General features: G+C 39.0%; 1 protein-coding gene across 5 annotated transcripts in view; it reads left to right on the forward strand.

Annotated features, from left to right (window-relative positions):
- Window positions 1–1,797: 1,797 nt before the first annotated feature.
- Window positions 1,798–19,742, forward strand: part of CSDE1 (cold shock domain containing E1) — a 40,434-nt gene continuing 22,489 nt past the window's right edge. For 3 of the 5 annotated variants that reach the window (XM_045896883.3, XM_064588590.1, XM_045896885.3), the window contains exons 1-3: window positions 1,798–1,922; window positions 10,098–10,485; window positions 19,207–19,353. In XM_045896883.3, coding sequence (XP_045752839.2) covers window positions 19,216–19,353 — 138 coding nt within the window. In that variant the 5' untranslated portion in view covers window positions 1,798–1,922; window positions 10,098–10,485; window positions 19,207–19,215. The remainder of the gene's footprint in view (window positions 1,923–10,097; window positions 10,486–19,206; window positions 19,354–19,742) is intronic. The other 2 variants (XM_045896886.3, XM_045896887.3) reach the window with 1 other exon arrangement.

The following is a 19,742-nucleotide window of genomic DNA, read 5'->3' on the forward strand; positions in this document are numbered from 1 at the left end:
AAGAAGGTATTTAGAAACTATGTGTAATGGTAGAAATCAAGACTTATTTTTCCTTATTAATCGGGATTGTAGAATTTAATGAGACTATTATTTTTTACATTTCCCATTACTATGATATTTGAGAATGTGCGCTTAGACCTAATTCTACTTATAGCCCATCTTCACGTGACCTTGTTTCTAGTGCAAGAGCCCAAGGCAGTTTCTCTGTAACATTAGATTGGATTATCCAGACTAGATCTATTGCTAAGAAGAGATTTCAATTTAAGAAATGGACAAAGGAAACAAAACAGCTGGTTTGATATACTAAATGATTTGTACTGCCCCAACAGAACATTCCAATTTCTAACAACTTCTTACACTGTTGTTCAGTGCTATTCATTCAACAAGATTTTGAGAATTGTCTATACCACGCACTGTCAGGACCAAGGATGCAAAGATGAATGTCATAGGCTCTGTACTAAAGTATCGGATGCAAAGATGAATGTCATAGGCTCTGTACTGAAGTATCACTAGCTAGTATAAACTAATAATTACATTACAGTGAGCTATGAAAGCATTGAAAGCAAATGCGAAGCAAATATCTTGTGCCTAGGAAAAGTGTGGGAAGGCATCAAAGAGAACAAAGAGGCAGCTTGGAGGTGGAATGGAATTGGACCAATTGCAACAGAGGTAAGAGGAAAATCTTTTTAAAAATCATAAGTAAGATACTGCCTCTTAGAATTCAAGAAAAAAAATTGTTCAGAATTGGAGGCTGCTTACTCTCTTAACACTGTGCATCTTTCCTTCATTGCACTTATTTCACTGTGAACGTTTAAATTTGTTTTTGTGATTACTGAATGATGCTAGACTGAAAGTTTCTTGAGGACAGAACCATATCCATTTGTCTTGAGAACTGTATACACTCCAACGATGACACATAAGAGATGTAGGATAAATATGTATTGAAAGCGAAAATAAAGTAGCAGAGTTCTCAGGAGCGTGACTGGTCATTGTTTATCTAATACTGTCAAAAGGGAGAGCCGCAGAATCTGGGAAACGCATTCCTCTCACCAGAGGGTACTGCTCTATTGTTTGACAAGGGAAAATTCATTGAACTTTTCTGTGGCCACAATTAACTATTTTCCTCCTTCCTCTTACCCCGTTGGATTAATCATCCCTTTGCCTTGATTTCAACCTTTTGGTTACTGATTCAGCCTCTTTGATTACCGGATAGACCATGATTATCTTGTGGTGACTGCAAAGGTCAGATGAAGGAGGGGGTTTTGTTGTTGTTGTTGTTTTTTAATGATTATGCTGCCTTGCTCACTCTTGTCCGTCTGTTGCAAGCAGTATAGTTTCTGGGAGACAAAGGTACCACGTAAAACTTCCAAATTACCTTACTAAAAACCTACTCTATACTAATGAAAATTCCAATATATTATAGCAAACAAGAGGGAAAAAAAGACTTGCACTATGAGGAGAAACTGGGGTTTGAGGTTTCTGTATTATCGCTGAGAAAAAGCGAAATCCTTTATATGACATTCCTGGAAATGCCCTCTAAATTGTTCGCCCTCAAAGTTTACCATGGTCTCGCTGCTTAAGGCATATTCAGGTTTGCAAAGATCAGAGACGCCGAAAGTAACCCCACCCCATGCGTCCCAGCGGAGTCAGTAAACACCGAGATTGCTTCCCGCAGCTCACGGGGGAGGGAATGTAGGTTAACGTGGGCAACCATCTTGGTTGTGGCTAAGAGCAGCGCGCTAGTTGGCGTCACTCAGCCCTCATGCGCAGGCGTATTAGGAGTACACGCCCCCCGCCCACCCCCCCGCTTCCCGTGCACGCGCTCGGAGCCCGCAACTCTCGCGAGAGAAGCGAGATTTATTCCTACGTACCGGGCCGTGCTGCTTATGGCGGCGCTGGAGAGGGGGCGCTGAGCTGTTGGGGTGAGTACGACCTCGGGGTCCAATTGTGGGTAGCAAGAAGCCAGGCTAGGGGCAGATGAGAAGACAAAGACTAACGGGAGAGACTTCTGAGTCAAGGTGGGCACTCCTAGAGCTCCGGGCAGGGAAGATCTCATCCTGAGTCTCTACCCCGGGCTTTTCCACCTAGTCCCCGTTTAACTATCTAAGCCTCATGTCAGGCCGCAGAGCCAAAACGAAGAGTCGAGGCCAGGCAGCCGTGCGTGGTGGTGGTGGTGGTGACTACAGTGGGGGGAGGGAGCGAAAATGGAGGCTCCGACCGCAGCCAAGATGGAGGCAGGGGTGCGGGGCTCGGGCGCGGAGGCTGCTGGGAATTGTAGTCTAGCCACTTCCTTCTCTGCGGCTTGGCGGGGGGAACGGGAACTACAAGTCCCGGCGGGCGGGGCGAGGGGGTGGTGGCGCGGTCCTTTGTGTGAAGTTGGAGGAGCCGGAGGCAGAGGGAGAGGGGCCTACTCTCACTCTGGACCCTGTAGTTTACTGTCCGTCACTTGCTTAGGGGTCTGATTACGAGTACCAGAGCGCAGTGCGGTAGTGGCGCCTCCTTTGTGTATGGACTGAGACCCTGCTCCATCTAAATGCTTGGAGACACCGCCTTTCTCCGACCACGTCTGGCACAGTAGCTCAGCTGAAGTGTTATCTTTATTTCCACTCACCTGGAGCTGTCTGTCTTGAATCCCCGCATCCAACCTTCCCTTCTTGCTTTCCCTTCGGCTTCTTGAGAAAGGAAACCAGCCCCTAATCTTCGGCACGTGTCTCTTCTCTATCCTGGGGTTAGGGCGTGCTCTATTAGAGCTCAGTGGAGCCGTCCTTACCGCCATCTCTGGCTCTTACGGTGCAAAAGCCTGGTCTACGTTGAGCAATGAACGACTTGGCTTCGTCATTCTGTGTAGAGTTAGTAGAGCCCTGGTCGGAGACATTTGAGGGTTTTAACCATCCGATATTTTGTCAATATGAAATTTTAGTGCCACGGTTCTTTTGCTTTAAGATTTTCCTTTAGAAACACCCAGGTGGCTGCTTTCTTCCTTCACTCAAAAGTGAGGCAGGGAACGCTCCCTAAAAACAGCCATCAATCTGCAGACACAAAAGTCTGAACATTGTAGGAGGAGGTAATTGTTTTGCACCTAAAATGAGTGAAAGAATGTGGTCCTCTTTAAAGACTTTGTGGAGACAGGCTTGGAGAGGGAGGGAGGACTCCCAAAGGCACTGTGGTGGTTAAATTTCCTTGGATAGACTTTGCTTTTGATGAGGAAGATATATGAACTGGCAGCTCTTGGCCAGAGCCACTGGTCTGTAAAATTCAGGTACCAAGTTACAGCTCGTAAGTTATTCTGTTATCAAAATGCTGAGTAATTTTCATTTTGAGTTTCTAGAAGATAAGCATTCTTAATACTACATTGAAGGGTACTGCAATACCTTGGTGCTTTGGGGGTACTAATGAATAATAGTTATTCTTGGTGTGGGTAAGGAGAGGGTTTATATGCCTGAATGGACATATACCTGAGTCATAATATCTAGATAAATATTCAACTTTGTTTCTTTTTGTTTCCTTTTAGCCTTAGGCCTGAAGTAAAAGAGATGGTAGTAGTTTGAGTGATTTTGCAGCTGCTCTGGATGTTTACCGTTGAGATGAGTATTTATAGCAGCTGAGTTGAAAAAGTATGTGAGGCGCAGAAGATAGGTTTTCTTTTTTTGTAATTAAGTTCTGACTTACCAAATATGACCTTTAGAGTGTGGTTGAAAATTCTAGTAAATTTCTACAAATCAAAAATGAGATCATGAAAGCTGACATTTAGTCCTGCTTTATCCCACTTCTGTTTTCCCCTCCATCCATCTAAAGATATACTGTGCAGGGCCATTCAACATTTTAAAAAAATTATTTTAAAATAAAATATACATAACATAGAATTTATCATTTTAATCTTTTTTAAGTGTATGGTTCAGAGTTATTAAATTCATTCACGTTGTGAGGGCCATACTTTTGACAAGGTAGTTGAAACAGATGCTGTTTGGACAGATTTTTTTAAGGTGCTGAACTTTAGGACTGTATTATGAAATAAAATAAAAATCTTGATTTCGTTAAATAAACACAGAATTGATACCTTCTTAGCTTTGTCTTTCCAAAACCAAAAGGGAACCTACTTTGAGATCTTTGACTCATACTGTCTTACGGAGAGCTGTAAAACTTGTAGGATTTTTCATAATAGAGAATTATAGCCACAAAAAAAAAAAATTTTTTTTTTCTAAGACTTCGTGGCTAGAATGTCTCCAAGGGTGAAACTGCTTTGGTAGAAGTGACTTATTTTCTTGAATTCCATCATTTCTTGATGTTAAATTCTTTTTGCCAAGTCAGGATTTAAAACATTCCTTTGTCTAGATGTTGGATGTTTTCCACTTCCATGTATGAGTACCTGGTTAAAAACAATGCAAAACTGGGCGCCTGGGTGGCTCAGTTGGTTAAGCGACTGCCTTCGGCTCAGGTCATGATCCTGGAGTCCCAGGATCGAGTCCCGCATCGGGCTCCTTGCTCGGCAGGGAGTCTGCTTCTCCCTCTGACCCTCCCCCCTCTCATGCTCTCTCTCTCTCTATCTCATTCTCTCTCAAATAAATAAATAAAATCTTTTAAAAAAAAATGCAAAACTTTTTTTCAGTTCATACTGCCAAGCCTAAGGAATTGTGCTACATTTTTCGTTAGGGTTATTAAACTGCAATATGATCTAGGCAGTATTCTGTTCAGAAGTATTGAATGGTAATTTTATTTTTGGGGTGTTTTTATATTTAATATGCCCTTTAATGCTGAGGTAAAACTGTGGAGTTGAAAATAAACTGATCAGCAGTTTCTCCACAGTTAACATGTAGGCTATCCATTGGTTTGTAACTATAGCCAGTAGATAACCAGCTAGTTATTTGCATTTCTGCTTCTCAAATGTAGTATGTACAAGCTCCTGCTGTGGTCAGATTTGCTAGATAACTGCCTCCTTTTATCTCAGAGTCTTCGCCCAGGAACCTTTTGTTTACTATTTATTGGGCATGCCAGTGCCTTTTGCCCTCCTGAGCCTATACTTTCTGTGACCAATATAGTAGCCACTAGCCTTGTGTGGCTGTTGTGCATTTAAACTGTGTACATTATGAATTGAACTGTGTTATAATTGTAAAATAAATATTGGATTTCAAAGAAAACTTTTAGATTGATGACGTATGGAAAGTAACATTTTGGATATATTTGATTAAATAGATTTAATTAAAATTAGTTTCACCTGTTTCTCTCAGCTTTTTTTTATCTGGTAGAGAGCACGCGTGCACAAGCAGGGAGAGCAGCAGGGAGAGGGAGGGAGAAGCAGGCTCTGTGCCGAGCAGGGAGCCCGAGATTCGAGATGCAATATGGGGCTTGATCTCAGCACCCTGAGATCATGACCGGAGCCGAAGGCAGTTGCTTAACTGACTGAGCCACCTAGGCGCCCTGTTTCTCTCAACTTCAGTATGATTACCAGAAAATTTTAAATTACATATATGGCTTGCACTATATTTCTGTTGGGACAGTACTGGTCTGCACTATTCTCTGATTTTGTGTCTGGAACATTCAGCTTCTTACCCTGGCATCTGTCCTATTTCAAAGTATTAGTGTATTGTAAAAACAGTTAAGTGATAAATGGATACGTAACTTTAAATGTCTTAATAGCTGTTCAGGTAACTAACAACCCATCATAATTGCTATTACTAAACATACAAAAAGATAGTTGCAGCAATTTGATATTCTTTAATTTCTGCTCAACATGTTGCTGACTTAAATTGGTTAATTATCTGAACTTTATCATTTTCCATAGGTTGTAAAGTAAAAGTGAATTAAAACCTGTTAAGCTTCAGTTATACAGGTTATAGCAAAATATGACATACTTAAACTTGTCTTGAGTTTTAATCAAGAAATATGAAGGAGGAAGTTAGGGTAAGAATATTATTCATACAAAGCAACAATAGAGAACCTTTTCAGTCCCATGCTGCCTAATTGGATCTTTGCTCTTCTCAAAAAAAAAAAAAAAAAAAAAAGTACTTTCTGAAGAAAGTAAGTTAGGTGGGGAGACTTATAGACTGGTTTAGCCTTTCATTAACATTCTCCCCCAAGTGAGTGCTGTACAAACTCTGAGAATAATTTGTCAAAATGACAGATTTTAGATGGATTGCTGGCCACATAAATTATAGTTCAACACGTATTTAGTGCCTACTGTGTGCCTGGTTTCTAGTAGTCCTTTTGAGGTAAAGCAACGAACTGGGGGAGACTAAATAAAACAGGTGATGATAATTTTAAGACAGGTGAAATAGGAAATGACTAATTGGGTTATCAGTTTAAGGGATTAGCTTTAACTTCCAACTAAAACAATGACACAATAGTTGATAATTAACTAGGGATGATACTGTTTCCAAACTGAGTAGATAAGTTAGCAATCGAGGGACTCTCAGATCAACATTTAAATTGCCTAAGTATTTTAGTTGTTACTCTGTATTTCATGTGACTTAAGTAGCCTTTGGGGGCTAGAGGGAATGCGCTGTGTTCAGAGGGGTAAGGCAGAAGACTTGTCAGCACCACCCATGAATGTTAATAATCTTGGCATGAGTGCATAGCCAATTTTATTAAAATGCACAGTGGGTACTTTTTAAGAGTTTCATTAAGTGTTAATTTGACTGAAAAGTGTTTAGTTTAACCATAGAAATCTCATAGCTGTGAAAGTACTAATGAAGTGAAATTCCACCACTTGGGGTTTTTCATCACAGATGGTGGGTTTGTTTGAGCTTTAATAGATCCTAATAGGCTTCATTAGTGCCCAAGACTGGCTCTGCAATGCTCCAGATTTTAGATTCTGGAGGTCTCATTTCTCTGTTACTATATAGACAGTTCTTAATACAACATCCTACACTAGGTTAATGCAATTCAAGTTTTTCAAGATAGGTTCCCCTCCCCCCATGATATACACAGTATTGTCCTTAGCAGTTTGATGAAATTCTTGCCTGTTTTATCAGATAGCAATTTTGAGGTCTTTGGATTCATAAATAGATGTAAGATAGTAAGATTAAACCACTGTATTGAGTCTGTATTTTTAAAAGAAGACATTATTTCTTGATGGGATAAATAAGACTATACAGTTAACCAAAACAAAATTTTTAGAAGTTAGTAGAACTGTCTGCACTTAAATTTGGTGTCGTTTTCCTATTATGGATTAACTGCTTCTTTGCTGTTGTAGTTTTGCTATGATTAAGTTTGGCGGTGCTGGATTAGTGCTGAAGGGGGCTGTGATAAATAAACTTGAGTTTGTTTCATAATTGGAGGAACAGGGGCTCCTGGGTGGCTCAGTCGGTTAAGCGGATGCTTTCGGCTCAGGTCATGATCCTGGGGTCCTGGGATCGAGCCCTACGTCTGGCTCCTTGCTCAGCGGAGAGCCTGCTTCTCCCTCTGCCTGCCACTCTGCCTACTTGTGCTCTTTCTCTGTCGAATAAATAAATAAAATCTTTAAACAACAACAACAACAAAAATGGAAGAACAAGATACATAAAAACATGAAGTAAAAAAAGGGCAGAAATGATTTGGTATCAGAGAGAATGATGCAGACAGTGGGAGTTACTGCCTCACAGTGGAAATTAAGGTAGTAAGTCTGTACTGGAATGGTCAAGAAAGACTTCTTTGTCACTTTGAAGATGGCAAAATTATCTTTGTGAGAAGACCCATATATGCACAAAGAAGACTAGAATTCAGGCATCTGCCAGGGGTTATAAGGATTAGGCAGGAAAATAAACCTATCTAGGAGAAGAACTGGGGAGCTGTCAAAAGGTAAAGATGGAAAGGTAGAATAGAGAACATCTTAAATCGTGGTTCTTAAATCCTGGCTGCAAGTCAGAAACATAGGGGCCGGGGCTGGCGGGGGCAGGATAAAATGTACCAACTCCTGGGACCTAACCCTAGTGAAATTAAATTAGAATCTCAAGGTAGGATCCAGGCTTTGATTTTTTTTGTGGGTGGGTGGGTGTGTTTGTGTGTGTGTGTTAAGTTACCCAGGTAGTTGGGTTGGATGTGCAGCCAGGATTAAGAACTTCCCATCTAGAATGCTGGAAAAATCACTGAAGTTTTGGACAATGAAATGAGATGAAATTGGAATTACAGATTGATCAGTCTGGCGGTGTTATGTGACAAAATGAAAAGGGTTGACACTGGAAGTTAGCAGATGTGTTAGATATCTGGACTTAAGATACGGTGTCATTTAGGACAAAAGATCTCTTTAAGGAAATATTGATAAGACTTGCAACATAGGGTGTGGAGGTGGAGTGGAAAGAGTCAAAGATCATAACAGAAGTGGCCCTGCTTCAGGCCAGTTAAATTATTCTTTGAGCGGGGACTGGGCATAAGTATTTATTAAAACTTCCCAAGTGATTTGCAACCATTGCTCTAAGAAGTATCTAGTCTGGGGAAATAGAATGATCCAAATAAAATCTGAAAGATGGGACAAATGTAATATTTGATATTTGAAGTAATAATATAAAGTCAGGGAATGTTAGGTATAGCCCCCCCCCCCCACACACACACAAAACAGCCACAGATCAGCTGTTGATAAGTTTTCATTTTGCATATGTGAAACAAATTTAGAGAGATGAAGTGACTTGTTCATGGCATTTTACTAGGGAGTGTCAGTGAATGAACTTGAGCTCTCCTAATCTATAAACTTAATTCACAAGCTCTGGCCTCTCACCATATAGTCATTCTTATTTCTGATGTTTTTAAAATAAACACACTATTCAATTTTGACCATTTCTAAAACCAAATCCGCCTTTTTCTTCTCCCCATATAGTTTAATATTTCAGTCAGTGTAAAAGAATCATTTTTATGGCCAATATAAAGCACAGTTCTGTGGTTTGCCTTATAAATATATTTCACTTTCCATCTTTTCTCATCTTGTTTCTTTTTTATAGACATTTCTCATCTATTTCTGGCAACAGCTCAAATGAGATTTCTGTTTTCTTCACTCAGTCATCTCCCATAGGATTTCAACACTTAATACCCTTTCATCAAGAACTAAGGCTCTCTATTTCCCGTTATATCAAGTTGAAATACTTCATAATCTGGCTCCACTATACCTGTCATACCACATATCCTATTTCACTCTGCTCTGGCCAGACTAGCCTATTGATTCTTCTGAAACAAGCCACACTTGTTGCCACAGTCCTTCATATAATAAACCTCCCTTGATGTCAGGCATAGAAGATCATATACATGGTCCCTGCTTTCAAGGAACTTAGAATTTAGTGGCATACCCTGGCTTGGCTTGTGTGATGTGCCTAGAATACTTGGCTGTTTTATTTCTCTCAAAATTTTGCCTATTTCTCCAAATTAAGTCTCCACCTCTGATTAAAAGCCTTCTCTGACTGTGCTCACCATGTTGCTTCAATGTATATATAATGGTGAATAAACAATAAGAGTAGTTCTAATATAGAGTATATGAAAATCAGTACTCAGGGCGCCTGGGTGGCTCAGTTGGTTGAGCGACTGCCTTCGGCTCAGGTCATGATCCTGGAGTCCCGGGATCGAGTCCCACATCGGGCTCCCTGCTCGGCAGGGAGTCTGCTTCTCCCTCTGACCCTCCTCCCTCTCGTGCTCTCTGTCTCTCATTCTCTCTCTCTCAAATAAATAAATAAAATAAAATAAAGAATTGTTAAGAAAATCAGTACTCAGATTAGTTGAGCAAATTATTTTTGGCATTTTGTTCTATATTCTGGTTTTTCTCCACATATAACTTGTTATACGCAAATTACTTGATGGTGGGAACTTCTTTTATATTTTCCACAATACCTACCACAGTGCTAGATGCTTATAAAACACTAGTATTAAATTGAATATTATGTTCTGTAACTCAGAACTTACGGTGTGGGGGTGTCACCAAGGAATGTGAAATTCCCATTTTGAGTGTGACCTCAAAGGAGGTGGTATCCTTTAGCACTTGAGAGATTCCTCAAATAACATCACATGAGTGTGCTTCCAAGTTCCCTGCATTACTTGTTTAACCAGGGATTCTAAGTTTATGAAATGAGCCTGTCCCTCTACCCACCCTCTGTCCTGGTTCTTTTATGTAAATTATACTTAATGTCTTCGTTTTTTATCCTTAGTATGAAGTGTAACAGAACAGACTTTACCACCTGAAACTGCTGCTTCCAGTTCAGATCAGGCAAGGAACAGACCTCGAAACAACCAACAAGACCAAAGAAGAGTACACTTAAGTTGAAGACACAACACTTGATCTGAAACAAGAAGTTTGTGCCTACTCAACAGCTTTGAAAGAGCACTTCCCAACGCTGCTAGTAGTCTTTGTTTTCTTCAGTGCTGTACTGTGAGATTGCCCGGTGCAGCAGCAGTTGTATTCTTTATTAGCTTGATAGATCATTTTCTCTCGCTCTTTTTTTTTAATACTAGCAACTTTCATCCTTTGAAACGTGTGCTGAAAAAGAAGAATCAGCAAATACTACTGAAAGTGCAATATTTGATTATCACTGCGAGGTAGGTTTATAGTTTTCTGTCCGCAAGAATCAGTTTATAATTTTGGATTTCCTAATAATCTTGGTCAAATATCAAATGTTCTTAATCTGTTCTTCTTTAAAGATATTCTGAAAACAATTTACATTCTCAACTAGTCTGAAAATATCAAAACTAGATTAATTTACTGTCTCTTAGTAAACAAGGACAATATTTATGGCCACACTATGGGATTTTTCACACAGGATTACATTTGCTAATACATGTGGATCTCTCTTAATTTATTGGTCTCTTAGAAAGAAAAACTCTCATCTGTACTGTTTAAAAGTTAGGGTTTCAGTTATGGATGCCCTTTGGAGGCTATGTTCAGAGGTCTCTGTAAACGGGTAAAGAAAGCTTAGAGAGAAGGGACATTTTAGGTGAGTAGTGCTTTGAGAGAGAAGAGGCTTCTAGTAGCAGCAGCAGATCAGGGAATAAGCAGATTCAGGGAAATTTGAAAGCACATGGTATAAGGTGAGTGAGTCCATTATGAACAGAGTAGGAAATAGAGTTTTGTGGGTAGAGAGAGTAATTAGAGTAGGAAATACAGTTTTGTGGGTAAAGGGAGTAATTAGAAAGGGAAGTTTGCTGAAGGCAGGTTCTGAAGGCCCACTGTGTTTGACTTTGTTATGTGGAGAAGTCATCAGGTGTTTATAAGCAAGGACTTAATGGGTTTTTTATTTCAAAACAGATAGTTTTATTGCTTCAGATTTTAAAGATACACTTACAGAAGCATATCTTTTAAAACAAATGGTGCAACTTTTAAGGGATAGGCTGAAGATGGGAAGACCTGTTACGAGCAATGGATAGAATATAAGGAAGATAAAAGCCACAGAATAGACAGAGAAAGAGGCAGTAGGTGTTTCAGTGGTAGAAAAAATAGGATAACCAATTAATTGAATATGAAGATGAGCCTGGAGGGAATTGACCTAGTCTATCCAGTTGTAGAAGTTCAAAACCATTGTTGTTCATAGGAATAGGGAAGCTTATGTGGGGACTTGCTGAAAGCAAAATATGTTGTGGAAATCTATTGCATTCATTAGATAGTAATTTGAAAATTGAGGAAATATGCTAGCATGGAGTGTTGAACAGTGGTTTTTTGGGGAGGGAGGATTAGGAAAGGCAATTTTCCTTTTTAATCTTTAGGTTTTCTAAAAAAAAAAAAAAAGAAAAAAGAAAAGCTTGGTATTCAGAAAGGAGTCCTCACTTTATAGGTAATAAATGAAGAAGTGCCAAAGAAGAGAATGTTCAGAGAAATGGGTAGCTAGGAAGGAATACCAAGGAAGATAATTTCAAGGAGGATTTGGTGGTAAACCTTATTAAAAATGCTGCAGCAATCAAATAGAATGAGGAATGAAAATACTAGGTCATTCCTAGGTTGTTGTCTTATAAAATCTTCATCACCATTTCAAGAAGCACTTGGGCCTTTAGTCTGCAATTTACTTAAAGGTTGATGAGCCTACTATGGTAATGACCTTACTGTGAACCAAAATTACTCCTTAACTGAAAACCACCAATAATAACCAGTTTATTTATCTTTGTTCCATAAACAGTTACTCAATCTTAATGCTGTTGTACTATTTGCTTTTTCTGTTTGTTTCTTCATACCTCCTCATCTGATTTTAAAAAATAATTTTAGGCTGTTATAAATTGTGCTGGGTTAGATAAGATAATGCAGATTGAAACTGTACAGTTTTATCTTGACTGTTGAAACGGGTAAAAGACTAGAACTAAAGCTTCAATTTCATTTTACTGAATTGTAGAAATGGATTTAAAGTAGAAGTGCTTTTTTTTTAGCCTAATTCTTTGTATTCTGAATATTAGTTTACTACATGAACATTTTTATAAATTTTATTTTTATTTTTTTAAAGATTTTATTTATTTGAGAGAGCATGAGAGGGGGGAGGGTCAGAGGGAGAAGCAGACTCCCTGCTGAGCAGGGAGCCTGACACAGGACTCCAGGATCATGACCTGAGCCGAAGGCAGTCGCTTAACCGACTGAGCCACCCAGGCGCCCTAAGTTTTATTTTTTAAAGATTTTATTTGAGAGCGAAAGAGAGAACGAGCTGAGGGGGGAGAGGGAGAAGCTGGACTCCCAGCTGAGCAGGGAGCCTGACGTGGGGCTGGATCCGAGGACTCTGGGATCATGACCTGAGCCAAAGACAAACGCTTAGCCAGACTGAGCCACCCAGGCACCCCTAAAAAAATTTTTTTTTTTTTTTTTTTTAAGTAAACTCTACCCCCAACGTGGGGCTCAGACTCACGACCCGGAGATCAAGAGTTGCATGCTCCATCCGCTGAGCCAGCCAGGCACCCCAGCGTGACCATTTTTAATATATAAATATATGCACTCATAGCTCAAAATTTACAAAAGATAAATAACAATTGGGGTAGGAGATACAGTAAAACATGTTCTGATTATGTAGTTGTAAAGTATTCCACTTAAAAGGGGTACAGCAAAGGAAATACATCTGATAATACAATAGAACCCCAGATTTTAAAAGGGACTTTTGTAACAGTGGTAAAGATATTACATAATTAAGAAGGAATAAATATGGGGCCCCTGGGTGACTGAGTTGTTAAGCATCTGCCTTTGGCTCGGGCCATGATCCCGGGGTCCTGGGATTGAGCCCAGCATCAGGCTCCCTGCTCAGCGGGAAGCCTGCTTCTCCCTCTCCCACTCCCCCTGCTTGTGTTCCTTCTATGGCTGTGTCTTTCTGCCAAATAAATAAAATCTTTCAAAAAAAAAAAGAGGAAGGAATAAATATGGGAGACATTGGTCTGAAAAAATATCAAGGAAGAATAAAGCTTCTAAGAAGTTTGGCATGTGAAATGGATTTGTTTGCTCAAGGCAGTCTAAAGGTGACAAAAGGAAAGAAAAGGTGGGAACATTAAAAGAAAACTAAAGCCCCAGATTGAATGAGAATATAACTCTTGTTAACTTTCTAGGAATGTGGTAGTAGTTAGTGGAGACCTATGACCAGGAACTATACAGGTCTTGACTGATTTTCAAAGTCAGGTGTGGGAACTTCAGAGCTTGCTCTCTATCCCTAGCAAAATCTAAGAGCAAACGAATTTGAAAAAAAAGACTTTTCAATAAGGACATTTGACAGAGTATCTCATGATACTCTGATATGGTCACTCTGGAGAAATGTAGGTTGGAGTATAATACATTAAAAGGTATTAACTAATGGACTGATTTTCAGAGAGGTTTCTAAGTGTGTGTTGCCAGATTTCTCTCCTTGCCCTGCTTTTGAAAAGGACCTGATTATAAATAGTTCTGTGAGCACTTACGTGCTAAGCACTACTATAAGTCTTTTTAGTGGAAAGCTCATCTAACCATCCCCAAATCCCTGTGAGGTAGGCATTAAGGAAGGGCATAGAAGAATGCTTAAAAAAATCGATTACAAAGCCTAATTTAAAATTATCTCTAAGTTGGAATTGGAACTCCAGGTTAGCCAACAAAGGAATTGTAGCATTCGATTAGCTTTTTCTTCAGGAACAAGATGAGTTACAGAAGCACTAAAAGGAGAAAACCTGATTTTACTAATTAATTTGTTAAGAAATGATGTGGAGGGGCGCCTGAGTGGCTCAGTCATTAAGCGTCTGCCTTCGACTCAGGTCATGATCCCAGAGTCCTGGGATCGAGCCCCGCATCTGGCTCCCTGCTCTACGGGAGGCCTGCTTCTCTCTCTCCCACTCCCCTTGCTTGTGTTCCCTCTCTCACTGTGTCTCTCTCTATCAAATAAATAAATAAAATCTTAAAAAAAAAATGATGTGGAGATGTTTTACTATACAAAGTTACTGAAACTTAGGTCTGTAAAATCAAACAATCACTCCGTGCTTTCTTAATGTTTGTCAGGATACAGTAAGAGTAGTATTAAATTGCACTTTAATGAGTAATTATTTGGAACATCTCCAGAACTTCAGTTATTGAGAAAAACAGTTGCATTCAGAAAACTGAAAGGATCAATGGAAGTTAAGGGAAGGTATGTTTAGATAATACAAAGTCACTTTCTAAAACTGCCTTCAAATGAAATAGGCTACCTTTTCTAGACTAATTCCTTGTCAGTAGCAGCCAAGCAGACTAGGTTAGGAAAAAGGTGGAAGAAACAACTCATGTTGCAAAAAGAAATTACAAAGCACAGAATTTTGATTCCTCCCTGCAGGGGAATTTGGAAACCCCTTAGGCCCCCACTTTACATTTGAGGAAACAATCCTAGAGACGTTCATGTATGAGAAGCAGGACTAAAAGCCAGTCTTTGGATCCTAGTTCTGTGTTCTTCAGGGAACTTTAGTTGATTTCTTGGATTAGGAATGAAGTTTAAATTTGACCTCTGATTCTAACTTTTTTTAAAGGAGTGAGTTAACATTGTTAATGACTTGACTTTCCAATTTTAAAAATAAACACGTTGAAAAGAGTAGAAAGTTTAAACTTCGTGAGGTTGGGGATTTTTGTCTGTTCTCTTTGTGAGCAAAGCCTAGAACAGTGTTGATGTATTATAGGTATTAAAGTTCTTTAATGTATAAGGCAGTGGTTACGAATGTGAACCATGGAGGGGTGGCTGGGAGGCTCAGTCAGTTAAGGGGCCAACTCTTGATTTCGACTCAGGTCATGATCTCAGGGTCCTGGGATCCAGCCCTGCATTGGGCTTTGCGCTGTGCGTGGAGTCTGCTTGTCCTTACCTCCCCCCCGCCCCCACTCTTGTGCTTGCTCTCACTGTCTCAAGTAAGTCTTAAAAAGAATGCTAGCCATGGAGTAAGTACTGGATTCTATCCCCATTTACCATTTTGAGATACTTTCTACGTGTTTTCTTGAGAAATCTGTGAGCATTAAATTAGATTTTTCTGGTCTTTTTTTAAGATTTTATTTATTTGACACAGCGAGAGAGGGAACACAAGCGGGGGAGAGGGAGAAGCAGGCTTCTGCGGAGCAGGGAGCCAGATGTGGGGCTCGATCCCAGGACCCTGGGATCATGACCTGAGCTGAAGGCAGACACTTTAACGACTGGGCCTTCAGGCGCCCCTCTGGTCTTTCTTTTTATTTTTTAAAGATGTTATTTTATTTATTTGAAACAGAGAGAGAGAGAGCACAACAGGGAGTAGGGTGAGAGGGAGAAGCAGACTCCCTGCTGAGGGACTGGATCCCAGGACTCCGGGATCATGACCTGAGCTGAAGGCAGTCGCTTAACCAACTGAGCCACCCAGGTGCCCTTTTTTTTTTTTTTTAAAGATTTTATTTTATTTACTGGAAACAGATTTTTTAAATACATTTGAAATCATACTGTGTAGGTGTCTCTCTTGTCATTTCATATTATAGTATAAGCATATTCATACATCCTTTCCAGTGACTGCATAGCATTTATATAAATTACTGTGACTTCTGGAACCAGCTTTGGACTAGATTGTTTCCAGGCACTTGTTAAAACATTTCTGAGAATACATTTATGCATAAAGTGTTCACATTTCAGATTGCTCCAGGATAGGTTTCCTGCATTGGAATTATTATTATTATTTTTAAAGATTTTATTTATTTATTTGTGAGAGAGAGAATGAGAGAGAGCACATGAGAGGGGGGAGGGTCAGAGGGAGAAGCAGACCCCCTGCTGAGCAAGGAGCCCGATATGGGACTCGATCCAGGGACTCCAGGATCATGACCTGAGCCGAAGGCAGTCGCTTAACCAACTGAGCCACCCAGGCGCCCCTGCATTGGAATTATTAAGGAAAACAACTCCACATTTTGATACATGTTGCTAAACTGCATTTCAGAAAGGTTGCACCAGTTTACCACCATAAAAATATTTGAGCATATTGTTTTTAACCTACTTTCTCACTGTTTTTAAATCTTTTATCTTTGGTAGTTTGATAAATGACTCATTTGCTTTATCGAAATTTTTTATTGACAAAAGTGAAGTTTTTCTTGTGTTTATGTTTAATGAATGGTCTTTAAGACTAATTTATTTGTCTTAATACTTTTAGTATTTGACAAATGAGTGCCTAATATGTGCCAAGAACTGTTTTGTCTAAACTCTAGGGATTTAGCTTTGAACAAAAAGTTCTTGCCTTCATGGAGTTTATATTCTAGTACAGTTGGGCCCCCCCCCCAATCCACAGGGAATATGTTCCAAGACCCCAGTGGATGCCTGAAACTGCGAATAGTAGGGAACCCTATATGGACTATGTTTTTTCCAAACCTTACATACCTGTGATTAAGTTTAACTTATAAATTAGGTGCAGTAAGATGTTAATGTAGCGCAATTATAACAGTATAATAAAAGTTATGTGAATGTGTTTCTGGGAATATCTTATTGTACTGTACTTGCCCTTGTTGTAATGATGTGAGGTGATAAAATGCCTACATGATGGGATGAAGTGATGAATGATGTACGTATAATGATGCAGCATGAGGCTACTACTGACCTGAGGATATGTCAGGAGGAATCACCGGCTTCCAGACTGCTGTTGGGGGGAGGGGGGTAACAAATTGCAGAAAGCAAAATCCGGAAAAGAGGTGACTATTACAGTTCTTATTGACTAAATTTCCTTAATAGTACACTGAGATATTTGCATTTGTTTTCCTTAAGTTTGAGTATAAAAGCTTGTCCCTTCATATAATCAAATATTGATCCTTTGCGGTTTTTTTCTATTTTAAATCTAGAAAGTCTTCCTTCAAAAATTTGATTAATAGTATGTTTTTATTTGATGTTATAGTATTTAACTCAGTCTATCTTGAGTATATTTTTGTATGCTGTAAGGTGGGCACATAAGTTGGTTTTTCCCCCTATTTAAAAAAAGCCAAATTACATTTATACATTGGTCCTTTCCTCCCCCCCCCCCCCCGCTTTTTTTTTTGGTGTGTCTTTATCTTAATTTTTTATTTAGCACCTGTTCTTGAGCCATCTACTTTTTCCATTGGACTTCTACTTTTATGTAATTAGTGGTGTTTTTTTAATGAACTTTTATTTTGTTTAATGGTACTTCCTTAAAGTTTTAGTGGTGCTGGTTAAGAAAATTTTACAGTGCCATAAAAATGTAGTTTAGCCTGAATTGTAAGGAATTCTTTGAAGGGAAGGGTGTTAACCCATTGTTTTATCTAAAGTTGCCTGAGTAATATGTTTTTCCTTAAAAAAAGATGAGCCCCCCCCCCCCCCCAAAGTGAATAAAGGCTAGAGAAAGAAACTTCAGTCAGGAAAGATGCTAGGAGAAAGGAAAGGCCCTTTTTCAGTTGTGTTTTGATGTTGATTTAGAGGTGAGGTGAGACTTAAAAGACCAATACAGCCTAAATTCCAGAACCTTTGTTGGGAAACAATTTAATCTTAGAAGGAAAGCATAGCTTTAATTCCTTGTAATTCTGTTTCATTTTCCCTTAGAAAAACAAGAGTCTTACCTCATGTCTGCAGGAATATGTGGTAGGACTGGAGACTTGAGGTTTTTGTGACTTCATGGTCTGTGTGTTACAAAGCACAGTATTATGTTCTTACCTCTATGGTAATAGGAACTATGGTCCAAATATGAGAGAAGCTCAGCTTGAAAGTCATGACATACCTTGGACCTAGAATAGTCTTCTTCAAATTAATTTCATCAAAGTGTTAGTAAATGTAATAGCATGTACAGTCAATGTGCACATGCGTATATATTCAGAAATCATGTGATTATGCTATGTTTGTGTTGTAAAATCTAGTGTTAAAAATAAGATGAAGATGAAATAAGCAATATTATAAAAATAGTTTACCTGTTAACAGTGCAGAAGCTTTCCACTCTCACTAAAAATATTGTCTAAATGCTTAGTTTTTAAGTGTTTAAAAACTTTATGCCATCATGAATTATTATGGGAGGAACAGTATACGTGTAGTATGTTTTACTGCTTCTAGTATAAGTCTGTACATAGTCTTGATATTAGCGTTTTGGCAGACTTGTCAAATCTTATTAAATGGTCATTTTATGTTAGAATTTGGAGGTCAAAGAACTAGAACTAGGATGAGAAGTGTCAGGTCCCATTTTCTTTGCATGTGTTTGCCTTATTTAGCATTATCTTCTAAGATTCTTCTGCAGCAGTCTTTTTCAACCATTTGTCTGTTTTTGAGGGCAGTTTAAACTAGATAGCTAAATTTGTCCACTTAATTGGGCAAATATGAACTGTAATATGCTGAAAGTAAATTAATTAATGAGGGCTTCGCTTGTCAACTTCTTCCTCACCCTTCCCTCAGAACACCTAAGTAATGTGTGTGAAATGTGATCTAACGTACCAACTCAGTGAGTCCTCTCTGAAAGTACATGATATTTATAAAAGCTGTTTTATCTCTGGACAAAATATATAGTTGTAATATTTTCTTCCCATACCCCATTGGATTATCTTGTGTGTACTCTGGGGAGACAAGTTGATAGAGAATTTTGGATTATTTGTAAAGTTGTGAGACACTGAGAAGAAATTGGGCTGAATTGTATCACTGTAGCAACCACCAGGGAATCCTGATGGCATTTAAAAAATTGTAAATGTTGTGGATTTGGGATTGTAAAAGGATTTTTAAAAATACATTTCAGCTTGACCTTTTAATGTTAACGCCATAATTTCTTTCGTCAATAGAAATTGAATGAATTATATTTTGCTGAAGTAACCTACTTGTAAATCTGAAAAGATAAAGAAATTGAAGTGTGTGTTAAATTGTTCTTGATCATAGTTACAAACATTGTGCTATGTTATCACAGCTGTTTGAGATGGAGAACACTTTTACTGTATCATCAGATCCTCATCCCCCTCCTGCAGCCCCTCCTCCACATTCTTTACCTTTATCTTCATCTTCTACCTCATCTGGGACTAAAAAACAAAAGAGGACCCCCACGTATCAAAGATCCGTAAGTCAGGAAAACAGTCGTCCCAGCTTATTTTGCTTTGTGTTAAGAGCATGACTTAAGAGGGCCACTCACTTCGGTTGAAATAACCTGCAAACTCACTTTCTAACTTCCCTAGGCATTTCCTTCATCTTGAATCAGAAAAGATAAATTTAGTAGTTTAGGGTCTTGCTACTCAAAATGAGTCCAAAAATAAAGCATTGGTATTACCTTGGGAGCTTGTGAGAAGTAGAGAATCTCAAAACTCCTGCCCCCACTAATACCAGTATTTTGTATTTTAACCAGATTGCCAGGTAGTTGAAGTTTGGGAAGCCCTAGTTTAGAGTCAGATTGTAGAGGTAGGCCTTCTTAGTTTGAATCCTCTACCATTTGACTTTGGCAGGTCATTTAAC

Source organism: Mirounga angustirostris, unplaced genomic scaffold, assembly GCF_029215605.1.
Source record: "Mirounga angustirostris isolate CCGP_5_RB_7025 unplaced genomic scaffold, mMirAng1.0.hap1 SCAF_4, whole genome shotgun sequence".
Taxonomy (NCBI): domain Eukaryota; kingdom Metazoa; phylum Chordata; class Mammalia; order Carnivora; family Phocidae; genus Mirounga; species Mirounga angustirostris.